Source organism: Phaenicophaeus curvirostris, chromosome 1 (genome assembly GCF_032191515.1).
Source record: "Phaenicophaeus curvirostris isolate KB17595 chromosome 1, BPBGC_Pcur_1.0, whole genome shotgun sequence".
Lineage (NCBI taxonomy): Eukaryota > Metazoa > Chordata > Aves > Cuculiformes > Cuculidae > Phaenicophaeus > Phaenicophaeus curvirostris.
In genome coordinates this window covers 185338109-185364160 of record NC_091392.1, presented here as the reverse complement: position 1 = coordinate 185364160, position 26052 = coordinate 185338109, and the positions used below count along the sequence as shown (strand labels likewise).

The 26052-nt window shown below is 36.6% G+C and overlaps 1 protein-coding gene across 3 annotated transcripts in view; it reads left to right on the top strand.

Moving 5' to 3' along the window:
- PDS5B (PDS5 cohesin associated factor B) overlaps positions 1-26052 on the top strand; it is an 81846-nt gene that overhangs the window by 23611 nt on the left and 32183 nt on the right. For all 3 annotated transcript variants that reach the window (XM_069882422.1, XM_069882431.1, XM_069882412.1), the window contains exons 8-21: positions 3341-3456; positions 5030-5124; positions 7248-7393; positions 8326-8477; positions 9721-9834; positions 11348-11429; positions 15999-16047; positions 17152-17291; positions 17373-17488; positions 20563-20668; positions 22689-22849; positions 23426-23549; positions 24233-24391; positions 25151-25219. In XM_069882422.1, coding sequence (XP_069738523.1) covers positions 3341-3456; positions 5030-5124; positions 7248-7393; positions 8326-8477; positions 9721-9834; positions 11348-11429; positions 15999-16047; positions 17152-17291; positions 17373-17488; positions 20563-20668; positions 22689-22849; positions 23426-23549; positions 24233-24391; positions 25151-25219 — 1629 coding nt within the window. The remainder of the gene's footprint in view (positions 1-3340; positions 3457-5029; positions 5125-7247; positions 7394-8325; positions 8478-9720; positions 9835-11347; positions 11430-15998; positions 16048-17151; positions 17292-17372; positions 17489-20562; positions 20669-22688; positions 22850-23425; positions 23550-24232; positions 24392-25150; positions 25220-26052) is intronic.

Below are 26052 nucleotides of genomic sequence, written 5' to 3'. Positions count from 1 at the left end.
GAAGACTCCAAGAGCTTTACTGTCGGTTACCAAATAAACTTTTGACCATGCATGGAAGGGTTATGAAACTGTTGGTATGGAAGTTGTGAGGGAGCTTAGATGCCTCAGTAACACTGTTGTACATGTTTACTGTTTTGGATATGAACAATGTGGCCACCTGGTGTTCAAGCACTTTGCCATTTTTGTACAACCAGAAAGCACCTTGCCATTTTTGTACAACCATTTCATCCGTGTGGTTTGATTGTTGTGGCAGGTAGTTTTAACTGCTCTAAGAATTGTACATGTTGACTTGGATGAAGAATGAAATGTTACTGGCAGTAACTGGTGTTCTCTGAAATGAGCAGCTTTTCTGTGCTTTATCCCCTCAGCTGCTTTTTGTCCTGTTGATCCAAAGGATCTTCTCAGGATGTTTTGAGAGATTGAAATGCAGTCAGGCATGTGCCAAACAGAAGTGGACAAACTAGTCATGCTTTTAAGTCTGGCTGGAATGGGGCTAATTTTCTTCGTAGCAGCTTGTATTATATGGTACTGTATATTTATGGCTAAGCCAGTGTTGGCACACTGATGTTTTGGCCATTGCTGAACTGTGCTTTCACAGGTATGGGCTTTCTCCCCCCACCCCATGAGTAGGCTCAGACAGGGCAGAACATTTAGAAGGGAGCACATACTCAACAATAAAAGCTTGGGGAATAAAGGAGAAAGGAAGGCGGGAATGTTTGTTCTTATGGTATTTGCCTTCCCAAGCAAGTGCTGTGTGGAGACCCCGCTCTCCAGGAACTGGTGGGATGCCTGCCTGCCAGTGGGAATTAGTGAATGAATTCTTCTTTTTCCTTTACTTGTGCACGCAGCTTTTTCTTTACCTAGTAAACTGTTACTATCTTCATCCACCAGCCTTTTAACCTTCCTTCTGTTTTCTCCCCTTCCTTTATCTGTACAGGAGAGCAGAGTGAGAGAAAGGCTGGGTGGGTGTTCGGTTTTTAGCCAGGATCAAGCCACTACACTTCTCTAGATTTTGTAAAGAAAAAGCTCTGATGTTCTTATGTGGCAGAAAAGGAGCATTGTTAAACTCTTATGCAGTGCTACAGACTAGGAGAAGACTGGCTAGAAAGCTGCCCAGGGGAGAAGGACCTGGGGGTGTTGGTTGACAGTGACTGAACATGAGCCCCTCATCACAAGAAGGATGTTGAGGCTTTGGAGCGTGTCCAGAGAAGAGCGACGAGGCTGATGAAGGGGCTGGAGAACAAGTCTTACAAGGAGCGGCTGAGAGAGCTGGGGTTGTTTAGCCTGGAGAAGAGGAGGCTGAGGGGAGACCTCATTGCTCTCTACAACTGCCTGAAAGGAGGTTGTGGAGAGGAGGGTGCTGGCCTCTTCTCCCAAGTGACGGGGTACAAGACAAGAGGGAATGGCCTCAAGCTCCTCCAAGGGGAGGTTCAGGCTTGACATCAGAAAAAAATATTTCACAGAAAGGGTCATTGGGCACTGGCAGAGGCTGCCCAGGGAGGTGGTTGAGTCACCATCCCTGGAGGGGTTTAAGGGATGGGTGGGTGGATGGATGAGGTGCTGAGGGGCATGTTTTAGTGATTGATAGGAATGGTTGGACTTGATGATCCAGTGGGTCTTTTCCAGCCTAGTGATTCTGTGATTATTGGTGCAGGAGTGAACAGCGGCAGGAATGTATTGTTGTGTAGGCCAGCTCGGAAAGGAAACCCGATATTCCTTCATTTGAGTTTGATACTTGAATTCTTGAAATTGATATTACTGAAAGCGAGTACCGTTTTAATGGTCAAGAGAATGAAAAGCTTGTTAATAGAGTATTTAGGAAATAACCATAATGGGATTTACGTCTTTATTATACAATCCTACTAAACCGATATGAAGTAATGAATAAAATCAATAAAATGTTGACTTCTATTAATGTAGAGCCGCCTTTCTTCCTTGATGTGGTAGTTAAAATTTTTTGCAAGTTTCAGGTTATGTGTCACTTCTAGTCCTAAAATCCCTCTGGATCCTGTGTGCTTCAGTCATTAATAAGAAATACAGGTTGGTTTTTATTACCTTCAGGAGCTTATGTAAGAATGTTTTCAAGGAGACTGGCACCTGGGCACAGATTTAGGAAGTACCAAATACTCCAGGTCCTTAATCACAAATATTCATTGTTTCTACTAAAAGAACTAAATGAGTTGTAACGTAGGAATACATTGGTGTTGGAAGCTTCTTCATCCTTAACTTCTCTTGCTCTGTTACTTTAAGAATTTTACGAATGTAAAATCCATTTACATTCTTAGGGAGCTGAATTAAAAGGACATACTACCAAACTTTTCAGCCTAATTATGGTATTGAGTCACAGAGAAATAGCTGGTGTCTAAGACTATAGTGTTGTGTTAGAGAACTCTGACAGGTATATTGTGCTCTTATTTCTTCTTCACGTTCAAAAGGTGATGTTGAATTAATAAGATTGTCAAAGTTGGTAGAAAACAACAGTTTTAAACAGTTCTTGACTTTATTACCAGAAAAAAGACTGAAATAATAAGGGATGAATAACACCTAGTTAATATAAACTTATTTAGCTAGTCCCTTTTCAAAGAAATGTTGCAGCCAGTTGTTCTATTCTTTTTATTTAATAAGCAGAAGAAAAAAAATTGGTGAACAGTAAGTATGTGCTAATTGCACAAGTTATAGCACACATTTACAAAGTGCTCCAAATGCTGCATGTTTTATGCAACAAGTGTAATGCAAACCAGTGATAATGAAAACATAGTGGAGAAGACCTTGTTTTGTCTCTGTTAGTGCTGATTTTAAATATGAAAGATAAGTATCTGTTGTAACTCAGCATTTTAAATATAGGCTTAAATACAGGACCAGATCCTGTTCACCTTGGGTACTTAATGTGATGTTCTCTAAAAACTTGTTTTCTGAGAACTTTTTTCTTTTTAACTGAATGTTTGTAGTTACACAATATTCTAGACAAGTGTAAACCTACATGTGCAGACAGGTGTAGTTCTGTGTGTTTTGTGTTGTGCTTGAATTTGTGTAAGCTTTTATAAGCACATCAGGTTTCCTAACATGATCTGTAACCTGTAAATGAGAGTTAAACATATGTATGTATCTGAATTTTTCTCCAGGCTTTGTTCACATTGTTTTTTTCACACTACTTTGGGGTTTTTTCACTTTATTATTTTGTCTTCTCCCTGTAATAGTGAAGATTTTTTTATCTTGAGGTATAAGTTTATGTATGAGAAAAATCTGTTAATATGTATTATGCTATTTCTAGAGGTGTATGAACATATTGATGTTGTACGAAAACCTTTAATATTTAAAAAAAAATGTGTGTGTTTTCCAGAGCAATGACAATGAAGAACGGCTGCAGGTTGTAAAACTTCTAGCAAAAATGTTTGGGGCAAAGGATTCAGAGTTGGCATCTCAAAACAAACCGCTTTGGCAATGCTACTTGGGGAGGTATAATGTGCTAGGTTACTTGCATTCTGAGAAGGGAGAGAATATATTTGATAAAGTATAATTGAATTGCTTTTTTTAGAAATCTGACAGATAATGCTAAAGAGATTATTCTACACACATCATTCTGCAGAGTGAACAATTGCAAATCATCCCTTTTATGTTCATTATTTTGCATACATCTTTATTGCCATTGTCAAGAAAAAGGAGTAGTTTATTTTAATTTTTTCACAGCTGAAACTGTTCAATGATGGATTAATTCTAAAACAGCATCGAATGACATTTGAAATATCAGGTGATATTATAACTGGTTTTTTTTGAGGTACATTATTTGTACACTGGTTTCAAGGCTTTTTTAAGTGTAGGAGTTGCTTAAAAGAAGTATGAAGTTCTTAGAATAATGCATACACTCTTCATCCTTTTGAGGTGTTGTGCCAGATTGAAATGGAAAATAAAGCTGGAGCTTGTATTCAGGAGAAACCTAAGTATGGTTTCTACGTTCAAAATGTTTTAAGTTTGAATAAATGAGGATAAATTCTATAAATTATTACAAATGCAGTAGTTTATAAATTAGCACTCAATCATGCCAAAACCAGAGTCTTCAGAGAAATGCTGCTTTTAAAAGTAGAGGAAGCTGAATTGAGGGAGAGCCTATTGCTTGAAAGTGTATAATGGTTTAAAATGTTGTACGTCATCAAAAAATACCAGCTCTAATTGGGTGCAAAGGAAAATGTTTAATTGTGTTACAATGTGAAGCAATGTGAATATGTACAATTTGTTGTTTGCCATTACTGTTTTCAACTAGGTATGCGTCACATAAATGTATTTACTTTTTTCAAGGATTTTACCTACATTGTAATAGCTTTATTATTATAGGAACCATTCTTAAAATCTTATGATTTTGAAAACATACCTTATTTCCACTAAAACATCTTAATTTGATAAGTAAGCATTTCAACAGCAATAATATTCTAAAATTTTATTTTTAATTAGTTTAAACCCAAGAATTTGTTTGTTACTTTCATAACATTGATAGTCTTATTATAAAATTGCTTGTGAAAATTAAACACGAGAAAATATTAGTTTTAATGCATCAAACCTAATTCAGTCTTTCAGAAGGAAATCTTATGGAAGTATAAGTGATCCATCTCAGATACTGGGCTAGATGCTCATTTGTTTGCTGTCTGTCATAGAGTTTGTAATTGCAGTCTTAAAACTGTTTAGGTTTTTTTTATGTTGGGTTTAGGGTTAATTTTGTGAAACATTACAGAAAAAATAGTTAAAGTATGTCAGATATCTTTCTAATAAATAGTTATCTGCCTAGGAGCTCTTCATGTGTACCAGGAGAGGGTATTTTTCGGAACATGAATTAATAAATGAGTAAACAATTTTTTTCTTAAGCTAAAGACAGTCTACTTAATACTGTGAAATCAGAGGTGTTTTATGCATGTAAATGTGTGTGAGAGGCACAAAAATATTTTCAGAGGTATTTGAGATTGTGTAGAAATAAACTAATTGCTTTGGTAGAAGTGGTACTTCATTTGTTGTTGTAATACATTGTCTTGTTTCTAAATAGGTTCAATGATATACATGTACCTATTCGTCTTGAATGTGTGAAATTTGCAAGTCACTGCCTTATGAACCATCCCGACCTAGCAAAAGACTTAACAGGTACTGTGTTTATTAAAACATTAAAATAAAATTTTAAATCTCTTGGAATAGTCAGGAAGGGTAGTTGTAATCTTAAGTAACACTGTAAGATGCTGTAGAGGTCATAATTGAGGTTGGACTTTCAAGTCACAGAGTCTCTGCCTCCAGCGCTGCTTCTCAAGCTGAGAGGGCTGTACATAAAAAGAATGCCTTAACCGAAGAGATCATTCTCCCTCTCGTATTGTCATTGCATTCACAACGGCTGTTGAAATTAAGCACCATGGGATCAGGCAAAGGCAGCCAGGCTAACTTAATGGCCGTGGCATTTATTAATTAGGGCCCAAAGTGGAGCCTCAGTTCCACAAAGCTGAAATGTGTAAACATTATGTATCCACTGTTTAAAACATGAAAACAGCCCTCCTAACTGTAATCACAGCTGCTGGATCCTGTTCCTTCAGATCCAGCACAGCCTGTAACTCAAGACCTCTGTAGGAAGAAGGCAACTGGCATAGGTAGAAGCATTTAACATTTGTTGCTGCTGCTATCTTGATGAAAAAAGCATAATTAAAGAGTTTGAGTTTTCTCCCCTCGAAGTGGAGGGGGAAATATGGAGACTGTATCTGATCCCCTGATCAAAAAATGTTGTACTTCTTGTAATCTTTTTGAGGGAATTTGAAGGTCTGTTAAGTGCATGGGATTGCTCTCCTGCTTGCTGAGCGTTTGTCCAAAGCTAGGCACAAATACAGGCAGGCTAAAGCTGTCCCATAGTTACTGGGATTGTTAAACTAGCTCAAGAAAATAAATGTTTCTGGACCTTTCTTTATTGGAATGATAAAGATATTTAAGATATTTCTTTCAATTATCACAATTGTGTTTTCCAGCATTTTTTTTTTCTGCATTGCAGAAGGACTTTGTGCCCCCTCTAATGGTATCGTCTGGGAAATGTAATTTTGCTTGCCCCCCACCTCCTTCCCCACAGCACTTGTCGAAGTCAAATTATTGAAAAATTTCTCTGCCTCACTGGTGTTTGAGACCAGAATTGTTCTGTGCTGTGGCATTGTTCTTCGTTTGTTTTAGTTTATTACATGTTCTTGTGAACAAAACTTATTTTTACGAAAAAAGTCTTATTTGGATTTAAAATTTTATAACATCCTTAAGTGCAAAGGATTAGTTCTTAATGTGCTCTTTTGACACCAATGTTCATTACCAGAAATGCTGATGGCCAGTATTTTGGGTGAGACTTTGAAATTTTCACTGATTATTGAACAGTAATAATAGAACAGTAAACTCTTGTTATTTCATTCCGAGTATATTTTGAATTTTCAAGGTTTCTTAATGTTATCAATTTTTAACTGATATGTGCTGTCTGCAGTGTTCTTAATTTTTATATGCATTCTGTAATAAAGTCGCAATAGGCAGTTAATGTTTGACACTTAGTAATATTGATAGTATAAGGTGATTGGTGCTACTAAATAAGTAGCTGTGGGCCAAAATAATCTAGATTAATTGTTGCAAGATGACTAAACTAGGATGCGTCTAAATAAGCATTATAGCTTTGTTAAAGAGCAGGCTTTTGAAGTATGTGGCTTGATTTGTCCCCGCTTACGATGTTTACGTGGTTCCCACTGTGGAGTGTTCCTGTAGCACATGAACTAGATTCCTTGTGGATAATACAGAATTTGTGGTCAGAAAAGCAACTAATGTGCTCTAACGACCAAAGGGAATGGTGCCTGCAGGAAGAGAGTAGCCTCTAGCCTGAAGGAACACTTTAAAATGTATGTAGTGTGGGTGTCAAATTCTTGGCACTGTCTGTTCTGTTCTACAGATCCAATTCTGTTTGGCTGTAACAGTTGCTAATGTAGGCACAATGTAAATATTAGAAGGAATAATAAAAATAGAAGTGTAGCCCTATAGCTCTTATTTCCATAATGCAAAAGGTGTTTTGTGTTCTAAGGAATTATGAAGTTTTACTGACATTTCAGTTAATCTTAGTGAAAACTGTTGGTTTCTTACTATTGATGCTCAAAGCAATACAAAATGATGGGTTTTGCTTCTGTCATTTAAGTATGATCTAGAAAAAGAAAAGTATCTAAAGTTGTATATATACTTACAATTAAATACTTCTCTTTTTTTTTTTCCCCCAGAATATCTTAAAGTAAGGTCACATGATCCTGAAGAGGCCATAAGGCATGATGTTATAGTATCCATAGTTACTGCTGCTAAAAAAGACCTTTTGCTTGTCAATGATCATTTGCTTAATTTTGTCAGAGAACGAACACTGGACAAGCGGGTAAGACATAATTAGTACTAATAATGGCTGTACATTATATTTCTAGACTATAATTCAGCTTTTAAGAAAGCAGTGCTTCTAAAAAATGCTAAACTGATTTTAAAATGGCAAATGAAAACTGATATTATGAAAATGTTTGAAGCAGTCTGATTTAATGAAGCTTCTTTTGCCTCTGAGTGGAATGCCACAATTTTCATTGTGCTTTAGTTTCTTTATGATAAAAAAATAATAAGCTGAAGCATGACAGTGTTGTTCCAGTTGTCTAGTTTTAGTAAAATTTTTAAATAAAATGAGACTCTTGTAAAACATTCTAACATTTTTCATAAGAAGTTTTGCAAGCAGGTTTCAAAATGTATTGTAGATTACTGATGAAAAATGTTCCACCCCGAGTGGTAGTTAGTTTATGTGCTTTCAATTAGACCATTGGAAGTCTACAAAACACTGTAGTAGCTTTCAAATTTTAGCAGTCTTGAAGTTTAGTATGGCTATGTTTCATTATTTGGTAAAATTTATGCGGTTCGCTGGCTTATGCTAAAGCTTGGTAAACAAGGCTCTTGATAGCAAATTTTTTAAATTAACATTACCTGATTTTTTCATTTTGCGATACGTATTTGCCTGTTGCACGTGTAATGGAATTGCAACTATTCAGTATAGATCTTTGAGAAAGGATGTTGGCTTCTATTTGTAACAGCTCTAAATTCAAGAGGTGTACTTGCATAGTAGTTACTGATGTTGAAAGGTTTGCCATAATGGAAACAATGCAATATATATCCATATGAGAAAGTGTAGCACTTAGAACTCAATTGAACTTTTTTTTCTGTAAATTAAACTATTTTATTTTGATGTAGAATAGGAAATACTAACCAGGAAATTCTGCAGTCTTAGCAGTTCAAAACTCAAAACTAAACTGGGTACTGTTTCTTTTTCTCAAGTGGAGAGTAAGGAAAGAAGCTATGATGGGTCTTGCACAGATATACAAGAAATATTCGTTACAATCAGAAGCAGGAAAAGAAGCTGCAAAACAGATATCATGGATAAAAGATAAACTTCTACATATTTATTATCAAAACAGTATTGATGACCGGTAAGTCATTCATGAAAGATGGGCGATTGTGTGGGCAAGTGTGGTGGTAGCCATTAATGAGAGCCTTATCCTGGATTTGTGGTGAAAGTGCCTCTATCATACCTGCTATAGCCTTGTATGTGGTTGTTAGTGTTGAAAAATAGGTGGTTGCACATGGGGAACTAGTTTGGAACTAGTCCGCCTTGACTAATCAAGGCTGCCCTGGTCGCTTTGGAAATGAGCCTTTGGCCTTCACAGCATAATCAGATACAAATGACATTGCAAACCCATACAAACCCTTTCAAAAACTTGCAGCCTCAGTCAGCTCCAAAATAAGCGATTATTTCATGGCACTATGGAAGTGGGCAGAACTGTCTGGATTCTCAGATCCAATTTCACCCACTCACCTTTCTCTTAAACTTTGGGATCTTTATAAACTAGCTGGGTTTGGGGATTGACCACATCCTCCAACTGTGTTTTTTTACCTAATTTACTCAAGTATGTTAATGTGGACCTCAATTTGCAAAGGTCTTGGACCTCTTGATATTAAAGATTGCAACACATGTTTAGCTTTCATTTTGTTTTTTCTTAGTCATTCGTAGGTAAGTGGCAGACCTGAACCTTTCTCTTCTCCTGTTTCCAAATAAGGAAATTTCACGTTATAGGAGAAATGTATAATTTCTCTGTGTATGTACCTGTGCTTTTATTGTGGAAGCAAAAGAAATGCGATCAACTCAACCCTTGGGGAGGGGCTGGGAAGGCGTTGAGGGAAGTCAGCTCCTTCTTACTCGTATCTGAATCCTCCTTCTGGGTTTCATGGTGACATTTGATATAGCCAACATGAGTTTTTGGTTTTTTTTTAAATTTTAGGTCCATTAATTTGAGTCAGTTAATGAATTTACCCCAATATCGTTCCATAATTAAATTCAGTTGTAACATCTCTTTGAGCTGATAATTAAGAGACATCTTTCTCTAAAATCCTTCAGTTCCTATCTAGATTAATATATCTGATTTTGATAATATCAGATCTTAAATATCCTAATGCTAAGATTAACATTACGTCTTCTGTAATAACATGTTTTTATTTAGCTTATGGTGATTTATAGGGAAGTTAAGTAACTTGACCTTTTGGTTTTTAATAATCCCATCTTTATATGGAACAACTGATCTTGAGATAGGTCTGAGAATTTTTGAATACATGTTTTTAGCATTTCAAAATCAATTTCTTGCTTTACAGTTTAAGTTTCTTAATCCTGTTTTTCAGATTACTTGTTGAACGCATCTTTGCTCAGTACATGGTTCCTCACAACTTGGAAACAAATGAACGAATGAAATGTTTATATTACCTTTATGCAACACTGGATTCAAATGCTGTGAAGTACGTACTTTTTTTGACTACTTGCAAAATATTTTTTAATACAGATATTGTAAATCAGTATTAAACTTTTATGAACAGCCTAAACCAGTGGACAAAAGTAGATTACAAACTATCAGAAAGCAGAATGTAGCATTAGTATCTATTTTTCAAGTGAGATTTGGGGAAAACCCCCAAACATTAATAGAATCTTTTCTAAAAATGTGTGGTACCTTTTAACCATAAACAGCTAAAAAAGGCATTGTCAAAGACCTGGAAAGAAGCTTGAGTGCCTGTTAGTCCTTTTACATCTGAAAAGGGATAGCATAGATAGTAGTGTTGACTAGGCCTAGATCTTGTCTGACAACTTCTCAGTTAATACACTCCTTGTTTTAGCAGCTGAGATGGCTTAAGAGTGGGATGGAATTATTTCTGTATCTTTCCTCCTTCCACATGGTTTTTACTTGTAATTATGTTACGTGCCTTTTCCTGCTTAAGAATGGGTACGCACACATGAATTTGACCAATAACAGTTTTGCTGCTGTAATCTTCACAGTTTGATTGAATTCTTTTAGTTTTACTTTGGTTTTTGTTTAATAGTTCTCGGTCATTTGAAAAATCACATATATTTTTTTTCCTCAGAAAAAAAGACTAGGATAAAAAGCTTTGTATATGGAAGAATGGCTTAAAAAAACCCAAACCCTTCAAATACCACAAAACCTTGTCTTTGAATCCCCTGTATTTCTTGTACTACCTGCCTAAACTACTACAACTCTAACAAACTAAAATTAAGAATAGCAGATTAAAAATAAAAAAGTTTCTGTTCTGGTAGTTTTTTGTATAGGCTAAACAAAAATGCAGAATGGATTCTTTTCTGTACTTATTTCAGGCAACAAATAACTTCTGGATTTTACAGTTTTCCTATGCAGCAGTACTCATTTTAAAGATGCTCAGTTAATTATAGGGAATTTACTTTTTACTTGTGGATTCTGGAAATTTTTAAAATGAAGCTGTGGCTTTTTTAGATTTATATGGTTTGTTTTTTCTGGAAATCTTGCTAATTTTCAATTTATTTAATATCTTTAGTGTGTCTGATATAAATCTAATCATTCATCTAGTAGCTGCTTTCTGTATGCAGGAAAAGCATTTTTTTGATGATAAAAATCTTAAACATCTGCTTTAGGCTGCTTTGGAATGTTTTTGGAAGAGTGATTTCAGGCTTGTACAAATGAGTTCTTTATGGGCCAGACATCAGTTACTTCCTGCTTCTTTTGAAGCTGATGTAGTTAAGCATCTGAATTGGAACCTGTTTCAAAATCTCACTTTGTTCCGGTCTAATGCGACCAATTAAATTTTCATATCATGCCATTCGGAAACATTTTAGCCTTTGCTCACACAACAGTGACATTTCAGGTGATAAGCACATTTCTGAGTCTGAAGTTGAAAATAATTTAAAGGCAAAATTTAGTTGGACTATTGTGTTATTTATTGAATAGGTGATTTTTGACAACTCTCTTAATTTTTTAAATTTTTTTAGAGCATTGAATGAAATGTGGAAATGTCAAAATCTGCTACGACATCAAGTAAAGGATTTAGTTGACCTAATAAAACAACCCAAAGTGAGTTGAATTTATCTTTATAAAATGAATGTGCAGTGTTACTTAATATGCTATTTTGGTGTAGTTTAAATGCATTTATACATTTAAAACCTGAGTTAGTTTCTTTATATTTTCTGCATTTCAGTTTAAAGTGAAATTTCAGCTTACTTTTGTTTTCAGGGAGGTGTAACATAAGCTCTTTCTCAATTCTAAAATATCAAACATTATGTGGAATTAAACATATAGATTTTGAAAAATACCAGTGTAATCGTAGCATTCAAAATGATGTATGCTGTTGACATGCTTGCATTTGTCCATGTTGCTTTCGTTGTTCTTCCACTATTCATTGCTAATTCTTTGCACTTGAGTGTTCTTTTGAGTAACGGGACCACATAGGGTAATTTAGGGGTGTTACTGTAGTCTGAGATGCTTTTGCAGGCAGCAGAATGGTTTTGAGTCAGGGAATTCTGCATAATTCAGTTTGCCGATTAGCTTAAACTTTTAAATATTGATTCTGGCATTGAGAAGTAAAAGCAAACAAATACACGCTTAGAGAAACACCCATTGACTTCTCTTTTGTATGTCTCTTCCCTGCTTTGTGATCTCCAAGCTTCTCACCGCACACTATGCGCATTCCCTTTGGTGAGGCAGTAGTAGCACAGGAGATGGGGGTCAAGGCATGGTAGTTCCTTGCCTTTTGCTGCTCTTTTTCTTACCCACTGTTCCAGTGTGGATTATTCCACTGTCCACAGTCCCTTTCACTAGTGTCTCCTATCTTAAATGTGTTTTCTCAGAGGCCTGATGTGGTCCTTCAGCTGGTTGAAGTTTTGGTGGGTGGTAGGTTGGTTTGTTGATTGTGGAACTGACTAGAAGTAACTTTGACTGGCACTGGGCACTACTTCTGCATGAGTCACCCCAGGAGCCCTTCACTACCCCAAACCGTGCCCATTATACCCAAAGCAGATGCTTAGCTATTTTTACTGAAATTTTTATTTCTGTGAGGCTCCTTGTATGGTTCAGGGATTTTTTTTTCCCCTAAGTTGATGATGAACTCATATAATTTAGTCATTGTGTTTAAGCTAAGAGCACTTTTTCATAATGATAAACTGAGGGGGCAGGCAGTTCAAGGTAGTAATAATCTTGAGACAAACATCCCTTAGCCACTCAGAGAGGTAGAAACTTTGTTTTCTTTCAGGAAACAAAGGTGAAATGAACTAGTAACCTTTTAGAATATGACTTGGTATTACCGTAGGTGCTTTTTGACTTCATTCAGATTTCTCCAGTCATTCGTTTTAGCTTAACTGTTTGTTTGTTACTTGTAGATGTTGTCGCTGTGGCAAGTGTAGCAATTGGGAGGGCTCTTGGAGATGAAGAGGGATAGGACAAGAAACAGTGTACAGAAGTTGCTATAATGAAACTTTGATTAGGTAGTAGGAAAAAAAATTGCCGTACGAGTGATCAAATATGGGAACAGGTAGCCCAGAGAGGCTGTGAAATCTTCATTGTTGTATTAAAAGTGTAACCAGATGACACCTGGGGCAAAAACTGGTCTAAGTTGGTCCTGCTTTGAGCAGATGGTTCAACCAGGTGACTAACAGTCCAACCTACATAATTCTGTGATTATAACTCTTGCAACTTTCCAGACCGCTGTTTTTCTCATCTTTGAAAATCTTCAGGTGTTTTTTCTCCTTTCCCCTGTTCAGTCCCTCTCTAGTGAAAGCGCTATTGAGGAGGCGGGAAACGTGTTAAGAAATTTTCCATTTATGTTGATCATAATTTCTTCTAACCTGAGACAAGGCAAGGCATCAAACTTGCCTTTAAAATGAGTTACAACTTTTCCGCAGAGCAAGGCATAAATCACAGCTGCTCTAGTTTTTTCTTACAGCAATGGTTTTCAGTTAAATAATTATACGAACTTGCCCGTTCACATGTGGAAAAGTGAATGAATGCTGGTTTGTCTGTACTAGAGTAAAACTTCATCTGCTGGAGATGCTTCCATATCATGAATGCAAGATAATGTAGATACAGAACTGCAGCAGGTCTTCTAAAAAGAAATATTTCTTGATCTCCTTCAGCCTGTCATTATCACTGGATTTATACTTCTAGAAGATAAAAGAATACTTCGGACTCAGGTTATTTCATGTTTGGCTGAATGTTTAGTAGTTTGCTCAACTTAAGCTCTGTTTCAATGGGAGCTATAGCCAGTGCTTGAAGACTTAGACAGTATTAGAAGACCAGACCAGTACCAAAGAGACTCCAGAGTACACTTTTGGTGTTTCTCTTCTGAGTTGAAAGAAGTGTGAATGTGGAGATTCCGTATCTCCGTATCTGCTGACGTCATTATTTGAATCCTGTAAATGACATTTGATTTGTTTTCTTTTTTTTTTTTTTAATTTCTCATCTGAACATTGCCTGTTCATCCTTGACAGCCAAAAATCCTGAAAATGACAGCATTCTTCCAACACTAAAAAGTGATGAAAAGTTCTGCAGAATACATAAGGGCTAGAATTACGTGCCAGGTGTCCATGTCACAAGATGGAGTTCACTAAAAGCATTACTTGTCTTAATCTTATGCTGTATTTTTGTTATGTTTTGGCCTTTCCAAGGTTGCTGATGTTCTGAAGCATTGCCAGATTTTCCGCAAATTTGCTAATTAATTTCCTCTTTTAATGACAAAAAACCTCTGCAAATATGTTAGAACTCAATCTTATTTTCTTCTGTAGTACCTAGTCAACTGCAGAAGGGAAATTTACTCTGAAAAGTTGAAGGATACTCCTCCTGGAAATAGACGCTTCCATCTGATAGCTGAAGTTATTGGAATAGATTGTAATTTTGTTATGGCCAAAGCTGATATGGCTTGTTTGAACCATATTTGAGATCTATATGCAGATTTCATTAATAAAATGCGAAGAAATTAGATGTGCTTGAACAAAACTTTAACCACTGTCTTGAAGTTTTTATAAGAAAATGCTAGTGTTTTGCAATACTACCTCTTAGCAGCTCTTTCCTGTTATGAACCTGGTGAAAAAGTACACCCTTGGTCTTTACTTGCCAAGTACTTTAGTAAGAAGAATTTTTTTCCTCCTAAGCTGAGACTTGTTTCTGAGTTGATTTGACATTATTTTCTTGTTTGTGATTTTTAGGTTCATCTACTGCCACTTTTGTTTGCTATAAAGCGAGTTCTATAAAAGACAATTCTAGCAATGGTGGTGCTAAACCTTATTCTTTTTGAATTTAAATACTTTTCAGTGAAAGCACATCAAGTGTGGTTGTGTTCTGTTTAAGTCTTTTCTCAGAAGAATATAATCTGATAGTTGTAGCCTGTTACTGGTATGTTCACATGCGTTTGTGAAGTTTTGCAGACTGAGTAATGCCACTGTACTTGATCTGTCAGAAGTCAGTTAGCAAAATAGCAGCTTTCTTTGTGGTTTGGAAGCTTATAGGTCTAATATACTTTTGACAGCATTGCTGTTAAGTTTGAATTTTGTTTCAGGTTCTAATTTTCAGTTTACTTATGAAGATTCAGAGTTGTTTAACAACACATTGCACGGCAGTGAAAAATACCAATATTTTTGTTCTTCCTTTGCCCACCTAAGAACATTTTTCTGAAAGTGATTAGGATGCTGAAGATTCTGTAAAATTCCTTAATATTTCAAACTTCAGTGTAATTCCATAAAAATAACTTGTCTGTAGAATACTGTGGGTTAGATCTCAAAGCGAGGAGGAGGTGACATGGGAGCTAGTTTGTCTACCTTCGGCAGCAGGTGATACGTTGTAGAAACATTGTTTATTTGTTAGGAAATACAGTCTTATTACGAAAATGTACCTGCTATGTAGTTTTACCTGACTGTGAAATTTGTTGTATTTTTTTCTTTTCTGTTTACTCAGTGTTAGAACTAGCCCTTAAGATGGACTTTCCATGTGGAATTAGAAATCCTATACCAGAAGAATTACTGCCAAAAGGAAAATAGATTAGATAAGAAGTCTGGTTTGTGTAGTTTATTTTGCTTGTAAGGTGCTGTTGGATGAGACTATATCAGCAACAGTTTCACTGAAATCTGAGCTTTGCACATATTCTGAAATGCAGTTGTGTGTTTGCTTTTTTGTTGTCATGGTCCCTGACTGTTACTTCTACAATTACACTGCCATCATCTGCCTTCTCTGTTCAGCTGAACAGCAATTGTCATATTATTGACTTGTTCTGTTCTTTACAATAAGGTGGGAACTACTTCCAGTGCTACTAAGAATCAATATCTGAACAAGATGATTAAGTGAATTTAATGCTTATTGTTCATGCTTTAGTTGGAAAACAGTTACAGATATAACCCGTTTGCACTGTTCATATTATATTTTTTACTTTTCAATTGATTATATTTTACATAAGTATATGTGAGACAGAGTGATGCTGTAGTCATGATCTACCTTTTACTTCCTGTAACTGCCTAGCATTGAGTTTGCTGTGGTGGTTTTGATTTCTGACACATGGACATATTAACAAAATGGGTGCTGACTTGTTGATAATGCAGTATTCCAGGTGAAATATATAATGTAAAATCTTTACTTAATCCATTTTCCTTTTGTGACTTGCAGACAGATGCCAGCAGTAAGGCTATATTCTCAAAAGTGATGGTTATCACAAGTAAGTGAGTTGAAGTATTTACATTGTCTAAAAATTGTAATTGAACTCTTATTGCTTTGTTGCTTTAAAAATTATTTTGAGATAAATTTATAAAAAGAAGTTTTGTAAGGGGAAAGAACTTAAATGATGATAGACATGATGTAACAATATGCTTTGAAGAATCAAGACACCTGTAAGCAGAATTACTTCCCTAATATGAAAGGTTTCCAGCCATGAAACTCATCACGTGACATTTTAATTGCATTTATTGTGGACTAAATTGGAACCTAAATGATATAGGATGTTAATGTCTGCTAAAGAATTTTTTATAGAATATATATTAACTAACCTTCTAAACTATCCGCTATCTTACCTGTCTTTGAGGTGTTGTTATCATAAGTGCAGTTGGGAGAATGCAAAAGCTTTTGGGTTTCAGTAGCAGAGGAAGACACTTTGAAGAGCTTCTATGTAGCCTAAAGTCTCAGCAATAAAAAAACCCCACCAACCCTGAAGCAACAGGTCTTATTCCTCCAGCCCAGCCTACCAATAGCATTAAAACCAATATGAAGAACGACAACTTCTTTACAACGAAATTTTGCAATTTGCTTCTCAAATTGCTTTACAACTCTGTAAAGTTTTTAATTCAACCTTTTTTTAAAAAATGCCAGCTTTCCTGGTAAAAAAGTAGTACTTAAGGCTATGGCCCTTTTTGAGAAATGCGAAGGGAAAAACTGAATCTTGTTACTTGAATGGCCATGTTCCATTTCCTTTATTCCTTTTATCTGTAATATAAAAGCTGATCCATGTCTTTCTGACTTCTTTTTCAACTTTAGCTGTTAATATTATTAACAGGGACAAGCCGACTTGCTGAAAAATGAGTGTCAAGGGCAGTGCAAGCAAATAGCCAGGGGGGATCTGTGGGTACACAGATTTTTAGGAATTGATGTCCTCATAATTATGTCTGCCCATGTTAAGGTGTTTTGTGGTGTGAGGTTCCCTCTCTTCCCGGTTCTTGGTTAACTTAAACACACGTAAAAGCTTGCCTGGTGTGACATTTCAAACTTGTGTAATTTGCAGTACCAATACTTATTAAAATAAATGGTGATTTCTTTTGCTTATTTAAAGGGAACCTTCCTGATCCAGGGAAAGCTCAAGATTTCATGAAAAAGTTCACGCAAGTTTTAGAAGATGATGAAAAAATAAGAAGTCAGTTAGAAATGCTTGTTAGCCCAACATGTTCTTGCAAACAGGCCGAAGGATGTGTGGTAAGAATTGTTCTTAACATGTGTGAATGTTTTTGGAACGTAATAATTTAATAATAAATTTAATTGAGACTTCTATTGCAGAGAGAAATAACAAAGAAGCTGGGCAATCCAAAACAACCAACAAATCCTTTCCTGGAAATGATAAAGTTTCTTCTTGAGAGAATTGCTCCTGTGCACATTGATACTGAATCCATCAGGTATTTTTGTGTTTGTGTGTTGTTAGCCATGGATCACTGAGTTTGAAATCAGGGTTTTTTATTTCATCTTTCAGCAGAAGGAGTAAAGCAGAAGGAGTAATTGATAATGCAGGTGCAGTTTAAGGCCTTGTGACCTGCAGTATTTTCTTCTGTTACTCCTAGCTTAGGGGTTTTGGTGTTCTCGTTCAGAATGTAGCTACAGAAACTTGTCACTTAGCACAGTTCAGACAAACTGTCAGTAGAAACAGATCAGTTGCTGATATGGGGCGGGGCGGGAGGGAGCATTGGTTCATGACTGATTGACTTACTCTAAAAGAAGTTTCCGTCCATGGCTATTCATTGAAGCTTTCCACCAAGAACATTGCCTCATGCTGACATAAACATTAATTTGACTGAGAAAGTAAAGACTGGGGTGATGAGGCATCATGGCTTTAAGGAAGGGTAAGCCAGTGAAGTTATGCAAGAGGATAAAAGTAATTGCTGAAATGATTATTTAACAGCTGTATTTGAGATATGCGGTACCTTGCTACAGGCAACTAGTTGTAAATACTGTTAAATTCTTACCTGTTAGTTCCAACTGTAGTTACTGATTTTTGAAGTACTTGAACTTTTCAGTTTCTGCCTGTAATGAATGCAATGTAATTAGGCCATTGAGCTTTCACTTAAAAATTTGTTTCTGATCTTGGGTTAAGTACAAAGGGTAGCTGGATTTTTCCTTTAAATTTGAAAATAAATTCACATCTACAGAAACAATATAAAATGTGTGTTTAAAGTATATATTCACATGTAGCACTAAGGTGTAATATTTATTTCACAATCTACCTACTGATGTAACTGCCATACAGTGTATTCAGGCAAAATAACATAGTAAAAAGCCTGTATTTTCAGTTTTGCCACAGAACTGGTCTTCCCATCTTCACTGAACTTCTGCTTCATTGTTGAGACACACGCTGTGGTTTTTCTAATAGATGGTCATTTTTGTCCACCTAGGGGCAAAAAAAAAAAAGAACTTGGAAGGTGAGGGTGGGGCTGACTGGCTGCTTACCAGCTGAGGTTTTCTTATTGTTTCTTCTTAATTATTTGGAAATTTTTTTTATTGCTATAACTGTTATTTACAGGGTGTACTGAAGGAATATTATTCAGTTCTTGATAGGGAAGCCACCTACACTACTCAATAATGGGATCATTTGGATAATCACTATTTTCCTTCCTGGGATACAGTGTAAGAAAAAAACCCAAGCATTACTGTCAAGGTGAAATATGGAGGAGATAGTTCTTTGAAACTTTCTGACAACTCTTAGTGCAGCTGTTTAATGGTTATTATTTTTTTTATCTTGTTTATAGCCTAAACATTCTGAACAGTTATTTCGCATCAATTATTAAGAATCCATAGCAGCTATCAACCTCACTGTAATTGCCTGAATTTGTTGCTTATAATGCTCAAATTGTTTTCTTATTTTGGTCATTCTTCCAGAGTAATTTGTATATAGCTCTAAATTCATGATTGATAAACATTTTTAACTAAACTTCATAAGCTTTGATTTGGACAGGAGATGAAGGCAACTAGATTATCAGAGAGTCATAGAATCGTTTGGGTTGGAAGGGACTTTAAGGATCATCTATTTCCAACCCCCCTGCCATGGGCAGGGACACCTCCCACCAGACCAGGCTGCTCAAGGCCCCATCCAACCTGGCCTTGAACACTTCCAGGGAGGGAGCATCCACAACTTCCCTGGGCAACCTGTGCCAGTGTCTCACCACCCTCATCATGAAGAATTTCTTCCTAATGTCTACTCTGAATCTTCCCCCTTAGAATTTAAAGCCATTTTCCCTCATCTAATCACTACACGCCCTTGTAAGAAGTCCCTCCCCAGCTTTCTTGCCGGCCCCCTTCAGGTACTGGAAGGCTGCTGTAAGGTCTCCTGGAGCCTTCTCTTTTCCAAGCTGAACATCCCCAACTCTGTCAGCCTGTCCCCATAGCAGAGGTGCTCCAGCCCTCTGACCATCCTCGTAGCCCTCGTCTGGAGCCGTTCCAAGAGCTCCATATCCTTCTTATGTTGGGGATTCCAGAACCACACGCAATACTCCAGGTGGGGTCTCATGAGGATGGAGTAGAGGGGCAGAATCACCTTCCTCAATCTGCTGGCCATGCTTCTTTTGATGCAGCCCAGGATATGGTTGGGCTGGGCTGCGAGTACACACTGCTGGCTCATGTCGAGCTTCTCATCAACCAGCACCCCCAAGTTTTTCTCTACAGGGCTGCTCTTGGTCACATCATCCCCCATCATGTACTGAAATTGGGAATTGCCCTGACCCAGTTTTAGGACCTTGCACTTGGCCTTGTTGAACCTCATGAAGTTCACACAGGCCCACTTCTCCAGCTTGTCCAGGTCCCTGTGGATGACAGCCTGTCCTTCTGGTGTGACAACTGCACAGCTCAACTTGGTGTCTGCAAACTTGCTGCGGGTGCATCAATCTCGCTGTCAATATCATTGATGAAGATATTAAATGGCACCGGTCCCAGTACGGACCTCTGAGGGACACCACTTGTCACAGATCTCTATTTGGACATTGAGCTATTGACCGCTGCTTTTTGGATGCAACCAATTCCTTATTCACCCATGAAATCCATATCTCTCGGATTTAGAGAGCAGCATGCTGTGGGGGACTGAAGGCTTTACAGAAATCCAGATAGACCACATCCATTGATTTTCCTGTGTCCACTGCTGCGATTACCCCATCACAGATGTGTTAGGCAGGACTTGCCCTTGGTGAAGCCATGCTGGCTGTCTCAAATCACCTCCCTGTGCTTTAGCTTAGCTTCTAGGAGGATCTGTTCCATGATCTTCCCAAGGCACAGTGTTGAGGCTGACAGGTCAGTAGTTCTCAGAGTCCTCCTTTCTTACTGTTATTAAAAATGGATGCGATTATACGTGTACTTAATGTACTTGTTTTAGAACAATCTTAGGTTTTAAATAATTTTCTTTAATAAGATTATATCTTAAACTTATGAAAATGTTCGTATGTGATGGAACCAGAGGAAATATGAGACAATGTTTTATTTTCCTCTTTAGTGCCCTTATCAAGCAAGTAAACAAGTCTATAGATGGAACAGCTGATGATGAAGATGAGGGTGTACCTACTGACCAGGCAATCAGAGCAGGTCTTGAATTACTTAAGGCAAGTATATTCCTGAGGGCCGGTAAGCGTGCAAAACTTTCTGAAGCAATTTTGTTAAAATGAAGTTTTAATTAGCACATAATATCTTTAGTCTTAAGTGTGGTGGCTATCTGGAAAAAATACTAGTTTGGGTTTTGTTCTTTATGCTTGTCTGTTACAGCGTGTACGTATGGTTGTTGTATAAATCATTTAGGATTTTTTCTGAAAATTGAAACTTGTTTTCGTTTTTGCATGAGCAATTGAGTTTTGATTATTAGAGTGTGAATTCAGCAGTTTATGAATATAATTCCTCTACTTTGGACCTGTGTTTATGTATCAGTACAATACTATAGTTCCATGGAGTCCCTCAAAATTCACGTCCTGTCTATTTCAACTATGTGTAATCTTTGAGATTCCATTAACACAGCAAAACCCGTCAAGACCCATTTCACAGAGTCACAGAATCGCTAGGTTGGAAAAGACCCACAGGATCATCTAGTCTAACCATTCCTATCAACCATTAACCATGCCCCTCATCACCTCATCCATTATTTATGTCTTTTAAATACCTCCAGAGAAGGTGACTCAGTCACCTCCCTGGGCCGCCTGTTCCAGTGCCCAATTGTTCCCCCTTTTTCCTGGGGGGTAAAGGTATGATCACTGTATTATTTACGAGTATTAAAAGTATGAAACTTTAAAAATGCAAGTACATAGGGCTTTTAGCCTTAAATCTTTGAGAGAGATTATGTCGTGTCAGCTTTGCCTGTACTTGCACAGAAGGGTATTTGTGCCATAGTGCCACATCGGTTATGTGGTAGTGTTGGGTGTAGTCTAGCTCTGGGTGGACTTCAGGGCCTCAAAATCTGAAGGTCTCCCATGCTGAAGTTTTCAGAGCATCTTAGGTCAACTGAGGGCCTAGTAGATTCATCTGAGAGCATGTGACTCTAGTCAGAGGTGCATGTTTATGTACAAGTGCAAAAAGCCAGTAGAACAAAAATGACTCTTAAAAAAGAATGAAGTGTGTCATGAAGCACTATGTATTTTCAAGAAGACTTTCAGGTCAATAATTAAATATACATATGAACTGGCATAGCACAATTAAAGAAGAGGAGTAAGATGGTACTGGAAGTGGTCTGCACATCATGAGAAGAATCTAGAAAGGACAGATGTAGAAGTTTGGAAAAGGGAATACCATATCATGAAGCAGGGAGAAAGGCAACTTACTGAAAGTAGAAAACTGCACATGAAGAAGATCCTGCTAGCTGTTGAGGATTGTTTCTTTGTCACTGGTGAGAATATTATATGGAAAGAGACTAGTAATCAACAGCCACCTGAAAATGAGAAGGTGAACTTCTGGGAGGGATCAAATGAGGATTTTTTCTTTGTCTTGTTTTTAACATGGGAAGACTGTCATACTTGAAAGCAGAGTCTGAGAATCTGAAGGGGAGGTACAGGATCCAGTGAGCTATTGTAGAAAGCTTGAGGGACTAGAGACCCTGTTGGGTATGTCTGTATTTCTATTTTAGAGACAGGAACTTGGATTTAAAGCACAACCCGTTATTCCACTTAGCAAACAGCATCAAGTCTGAGAGCACACAAGCTGCATTATGAGATGGGCTTCAGAAGCCCACATTAGCTAAAGTGGGTTCATTCAGTCTAGAAGTACCTTGAAGTAAGACCCCCTGAAATGTGAATATTGCTTCCTTACCATCGATTGTGTTTCTTTTAAGACCCGCTTCTGCTCTATCACAGTACTTGCTAATGTAGATGTAGCCACTGAAAAGTACCTGTTCCTGGTAACAGGAAAAGAAATTGAGACTGGAGAAATAAGTTAAACCTGATGAGATCGCATGTAAAGACAGAGAAATTTAGGAGGTATTAAAAAAAAAAGTCAGAAAACCAGAGAAGTAGATCTGGTGACAAAACCAGATAGAGTATTATAAATTTTCTGGTATGGCAGTAGAAAATGACTCTTCATAGAATGTCCTATATAATTGGATCTTTAAAAAATATTAACATGGCTTTCATCTTATTTTGGCAGGTACTTTCATTTACACACCCTATCTCATTTCATTCAGCTGAAACTTTTGAATCTCTCCTGGCTTGCTTGAAAATGGATGATGAAAAAGTGGCAGAAGCTGCATTACAAATTTTCAAAAATACAGGAAGTAAAATTGAAGAAGACTTTCCTCATATACGATCGTGAGTTGGTTTTTTTTTCTGAGTTAGTGTTCTGTACTGTATGAGATTTTGGAAGTTTTCATTCTACGTTTCGCATGCTGTAGCATTATCCTGCATTCTTTTAGAAGAAAATATTACTTCAGGTAAAATGGGAGAGAGATTTGAATGGCTTTGAAATGCAGTGCTTTTTGAAGAATGGAAGCAAAATGAATATATCCAAAGCAGTGACAGCTGACATGGCACTGATAGTGCTATAACTTTCATCATTGCCATTCAGAATTACTAATGTATTTTTCCTGAATTAAATATATGGCAGTGTAAAAACATTCTTTGCAATGTAGTGGGGATGCATAGACAAGAATATTTCCAAAAGAGCATTTAGTAACTTGTGCAGATAAAGTGTTTGTTTTGCCACATGATATTTTATCAACAAACTCCAGGGTATTTTTACTTGCAACCCCTGTAAATAACCCTTCTTTCTATCTCTGAAGAAATTGCCAAAACCAGTACAATTGGCACTTCTCCAGAGTTGTTGTGTTCTGTATAGGTATATCTCTACTTCTTTGATAATTTGTACTTCTTTCTTTTTTTTTCAAGTGCTTTACTTCCAGTGTTGCATCATAAAGCTAAAAAGGGACCTCCTCGTCAAGCCAAGTATGCTATTCACTGCATCCATGCAATATTTTCCAGCAAAGAAACACAGTTTGCACAGATATTTGAGGTAAAGTTAAAATATTTCAGTTAATTTTTAATTTATCTTTTGTATTGCATATGTAAACTAGGAGATGTAGTGGCACTTTATACAGCAAGCTGTACCAAATTTAGAAAAGAGATTATTTCCCTATCTCTTTGTTCTCATACAGTTTGGCCTGAAAATTATTAGTAGAGTGTTTTGTATCACTTAATCCATCATGTTTAGGGTTATGCATTTTAACAGATGGTGGAGTAAAGCAAAATATTGGACGGTCTGCTGGAAGCCTGAAGTACTTATAGAAAGAGAAGCCACACACCACTGCTGACCCCTGTTGGGACTGGCCCAAAGTATTTAAATGGTTACAGAAATTATGGAAAATGACATTACAGTAGAGACTGTTTAAATAGATTTTATAGTTACAACTGCAAATGTACTTTTAAAGTAGTGCCCATTAGCCTAGTCCTGCTTGAGCTGCTGCTTTTTGAACTACCGAGATGTGATAAAACATTTTGTCTTCTTGATTTTTATTTTGATTTGTAGAAGACATTTTGTTGTTGAATGTGTTTTTTAATCTAGGTAATAGTAATTTTAAACTTGTATATCTGAAATAGAAATAGGTATGGACAACTTGGTATAGAATTTTAGCCTCCCTCTTCCTAATAAGATGCAGATTATATCAGTAATATCTGAATTTGTTGCCTTTATTCTAGCCACTGCATAAAAGTCTGGATCCAAGCAATTTTGAGCATCTCATTACACCGTTGGTTACTATTGGCCATATAGCTATGCTAGCACCTGATCAGTTTGCTGCCCCTTTGAAATCTTTGGTTGCCACTTTTATTGTTAAAGATTTGCTAATGAACGATAGGGTAAGTATTTTTAAAACCTTGTATTAAGAGTCTCCTCCTGTAGCGTGATAGTCAGCCAGTGCTTGTGAAAATTTTTGGCTTGTTCATTCTGCTTTTAGTGTATGGTAGTCTCTGGTTTTCCATATGTACTCTTTGGCTCAACTGAAAACCCACAGCATAGGAACGGAAATGGTACTGATTTGGTAATCCTTACAAAAGTGACAAGTTGTATAGCACCGCGTTTGATCGCTCATGAGTTGAAATCTGTTAAAAATGGGAAAATTGTTACTGACTTCACTTAATCTCTTCTCCTGAGCAAGCAGGTTGTGATGCTTTTAGGAAGTATAACACTTGAAACTAAAATACACTGTTGAAATTGATGACTGAATGTTAATTTTTCTAGTGCTTCAGTATTGATAACGATTGTAAAGTGAAAAAAACCACTTGTGCACCATCAGTCATTGTTGAGGGAAAGATTACTGTCTAAGACTGTGTGCTTGAGATTCCAGTCTACTAGGTATAGAAACTGGAAATAATTCTCAAAGCAATAGTTTTTAGGTAACAACAACAGCAAACCCCTTTACTATTGCTACATTTGCTGATATTTGACTAGTGCAACAAGAGTAGTATCCCACTTCTGTCATGGCAACTTCTATAAAGTAGGAGAAGGCACCAGTGAGTACTGCTGTAGGGTTCCCTGAAGGAAGCAGGACAGAGGAGATTACAGCAGGTTTCACAGAACAATAACAGTAGTGTAACAAAATGTATAATCTGCTTCAGCTTCCAGGAAAAAAGACAACAAAACTTTGGGTCCCAGATGAAGAAGTGTCTCCTGAAACGCTTGTTAAAGTAAGTAGCACTTACTGTATTTTCCTATGATTGTGTGTATAGTACTTAATAAAGAAAGTTAAATATCTGAGTTCCTAAAGCTGTGAACTGCTTTTATCTTTTCTTGTCACCTTTCTGAAAGTAAAAAATAAGGGTTTTTTTTTTAAATGGAGGATCTTAGCAGAACACACTTTTTTTTTGATTGCCAGGAGAAAAAGAATTTGCTTTTGGGAGCACCTACTTTTTAATGTTTGTAAATAAATCTACATATTGACTTTATTGAAATTTTTATTGTAGCTTTTTATAGGCCTCCATTTGGTGTGCCACACTGAAATAGTACAGATGTTATCATTGTTAAAGTAAAATTATTTTTTCTGTCCTCTATAACGTAGGATTTAAATACCATAGAGACTTTGTTTAAAGTCTTCCTTTTTTCTTTGCAGTTTTTAGGACGTTCTAAGAAACTTTCAGTGCAGTTTCCTCAAATGAGTTTAGTTTTGGTTTTGTTTTTTTTTTTCCTCTCTTAAGAATGTAATCTCAAGCTTGTTCTTTCTTGGAATAAGTTTTATTATTACATTGTCTGGGCCTAGTAATACATGTTCTCACTGAATCAGGAACATGCTTATAATCTGGGAAAGACATCCTATGTCTGTGTTTATTTATAAATGCCCTTTCTTAGAACAGGTATAAATTACGCTTTCACATTTTCTTTCAGAATTAGAAAGATGCATGTGCTTTGTAGCATGTCGTGCATTACAGCAGTCACTTAATTTCCAGTGCTTTTTGAGTAATGTTGCTCTGATGGTTTTAAACTTCTTTGACTTTTCTCTTGAAATTGTTAAACTCTTTGTAGC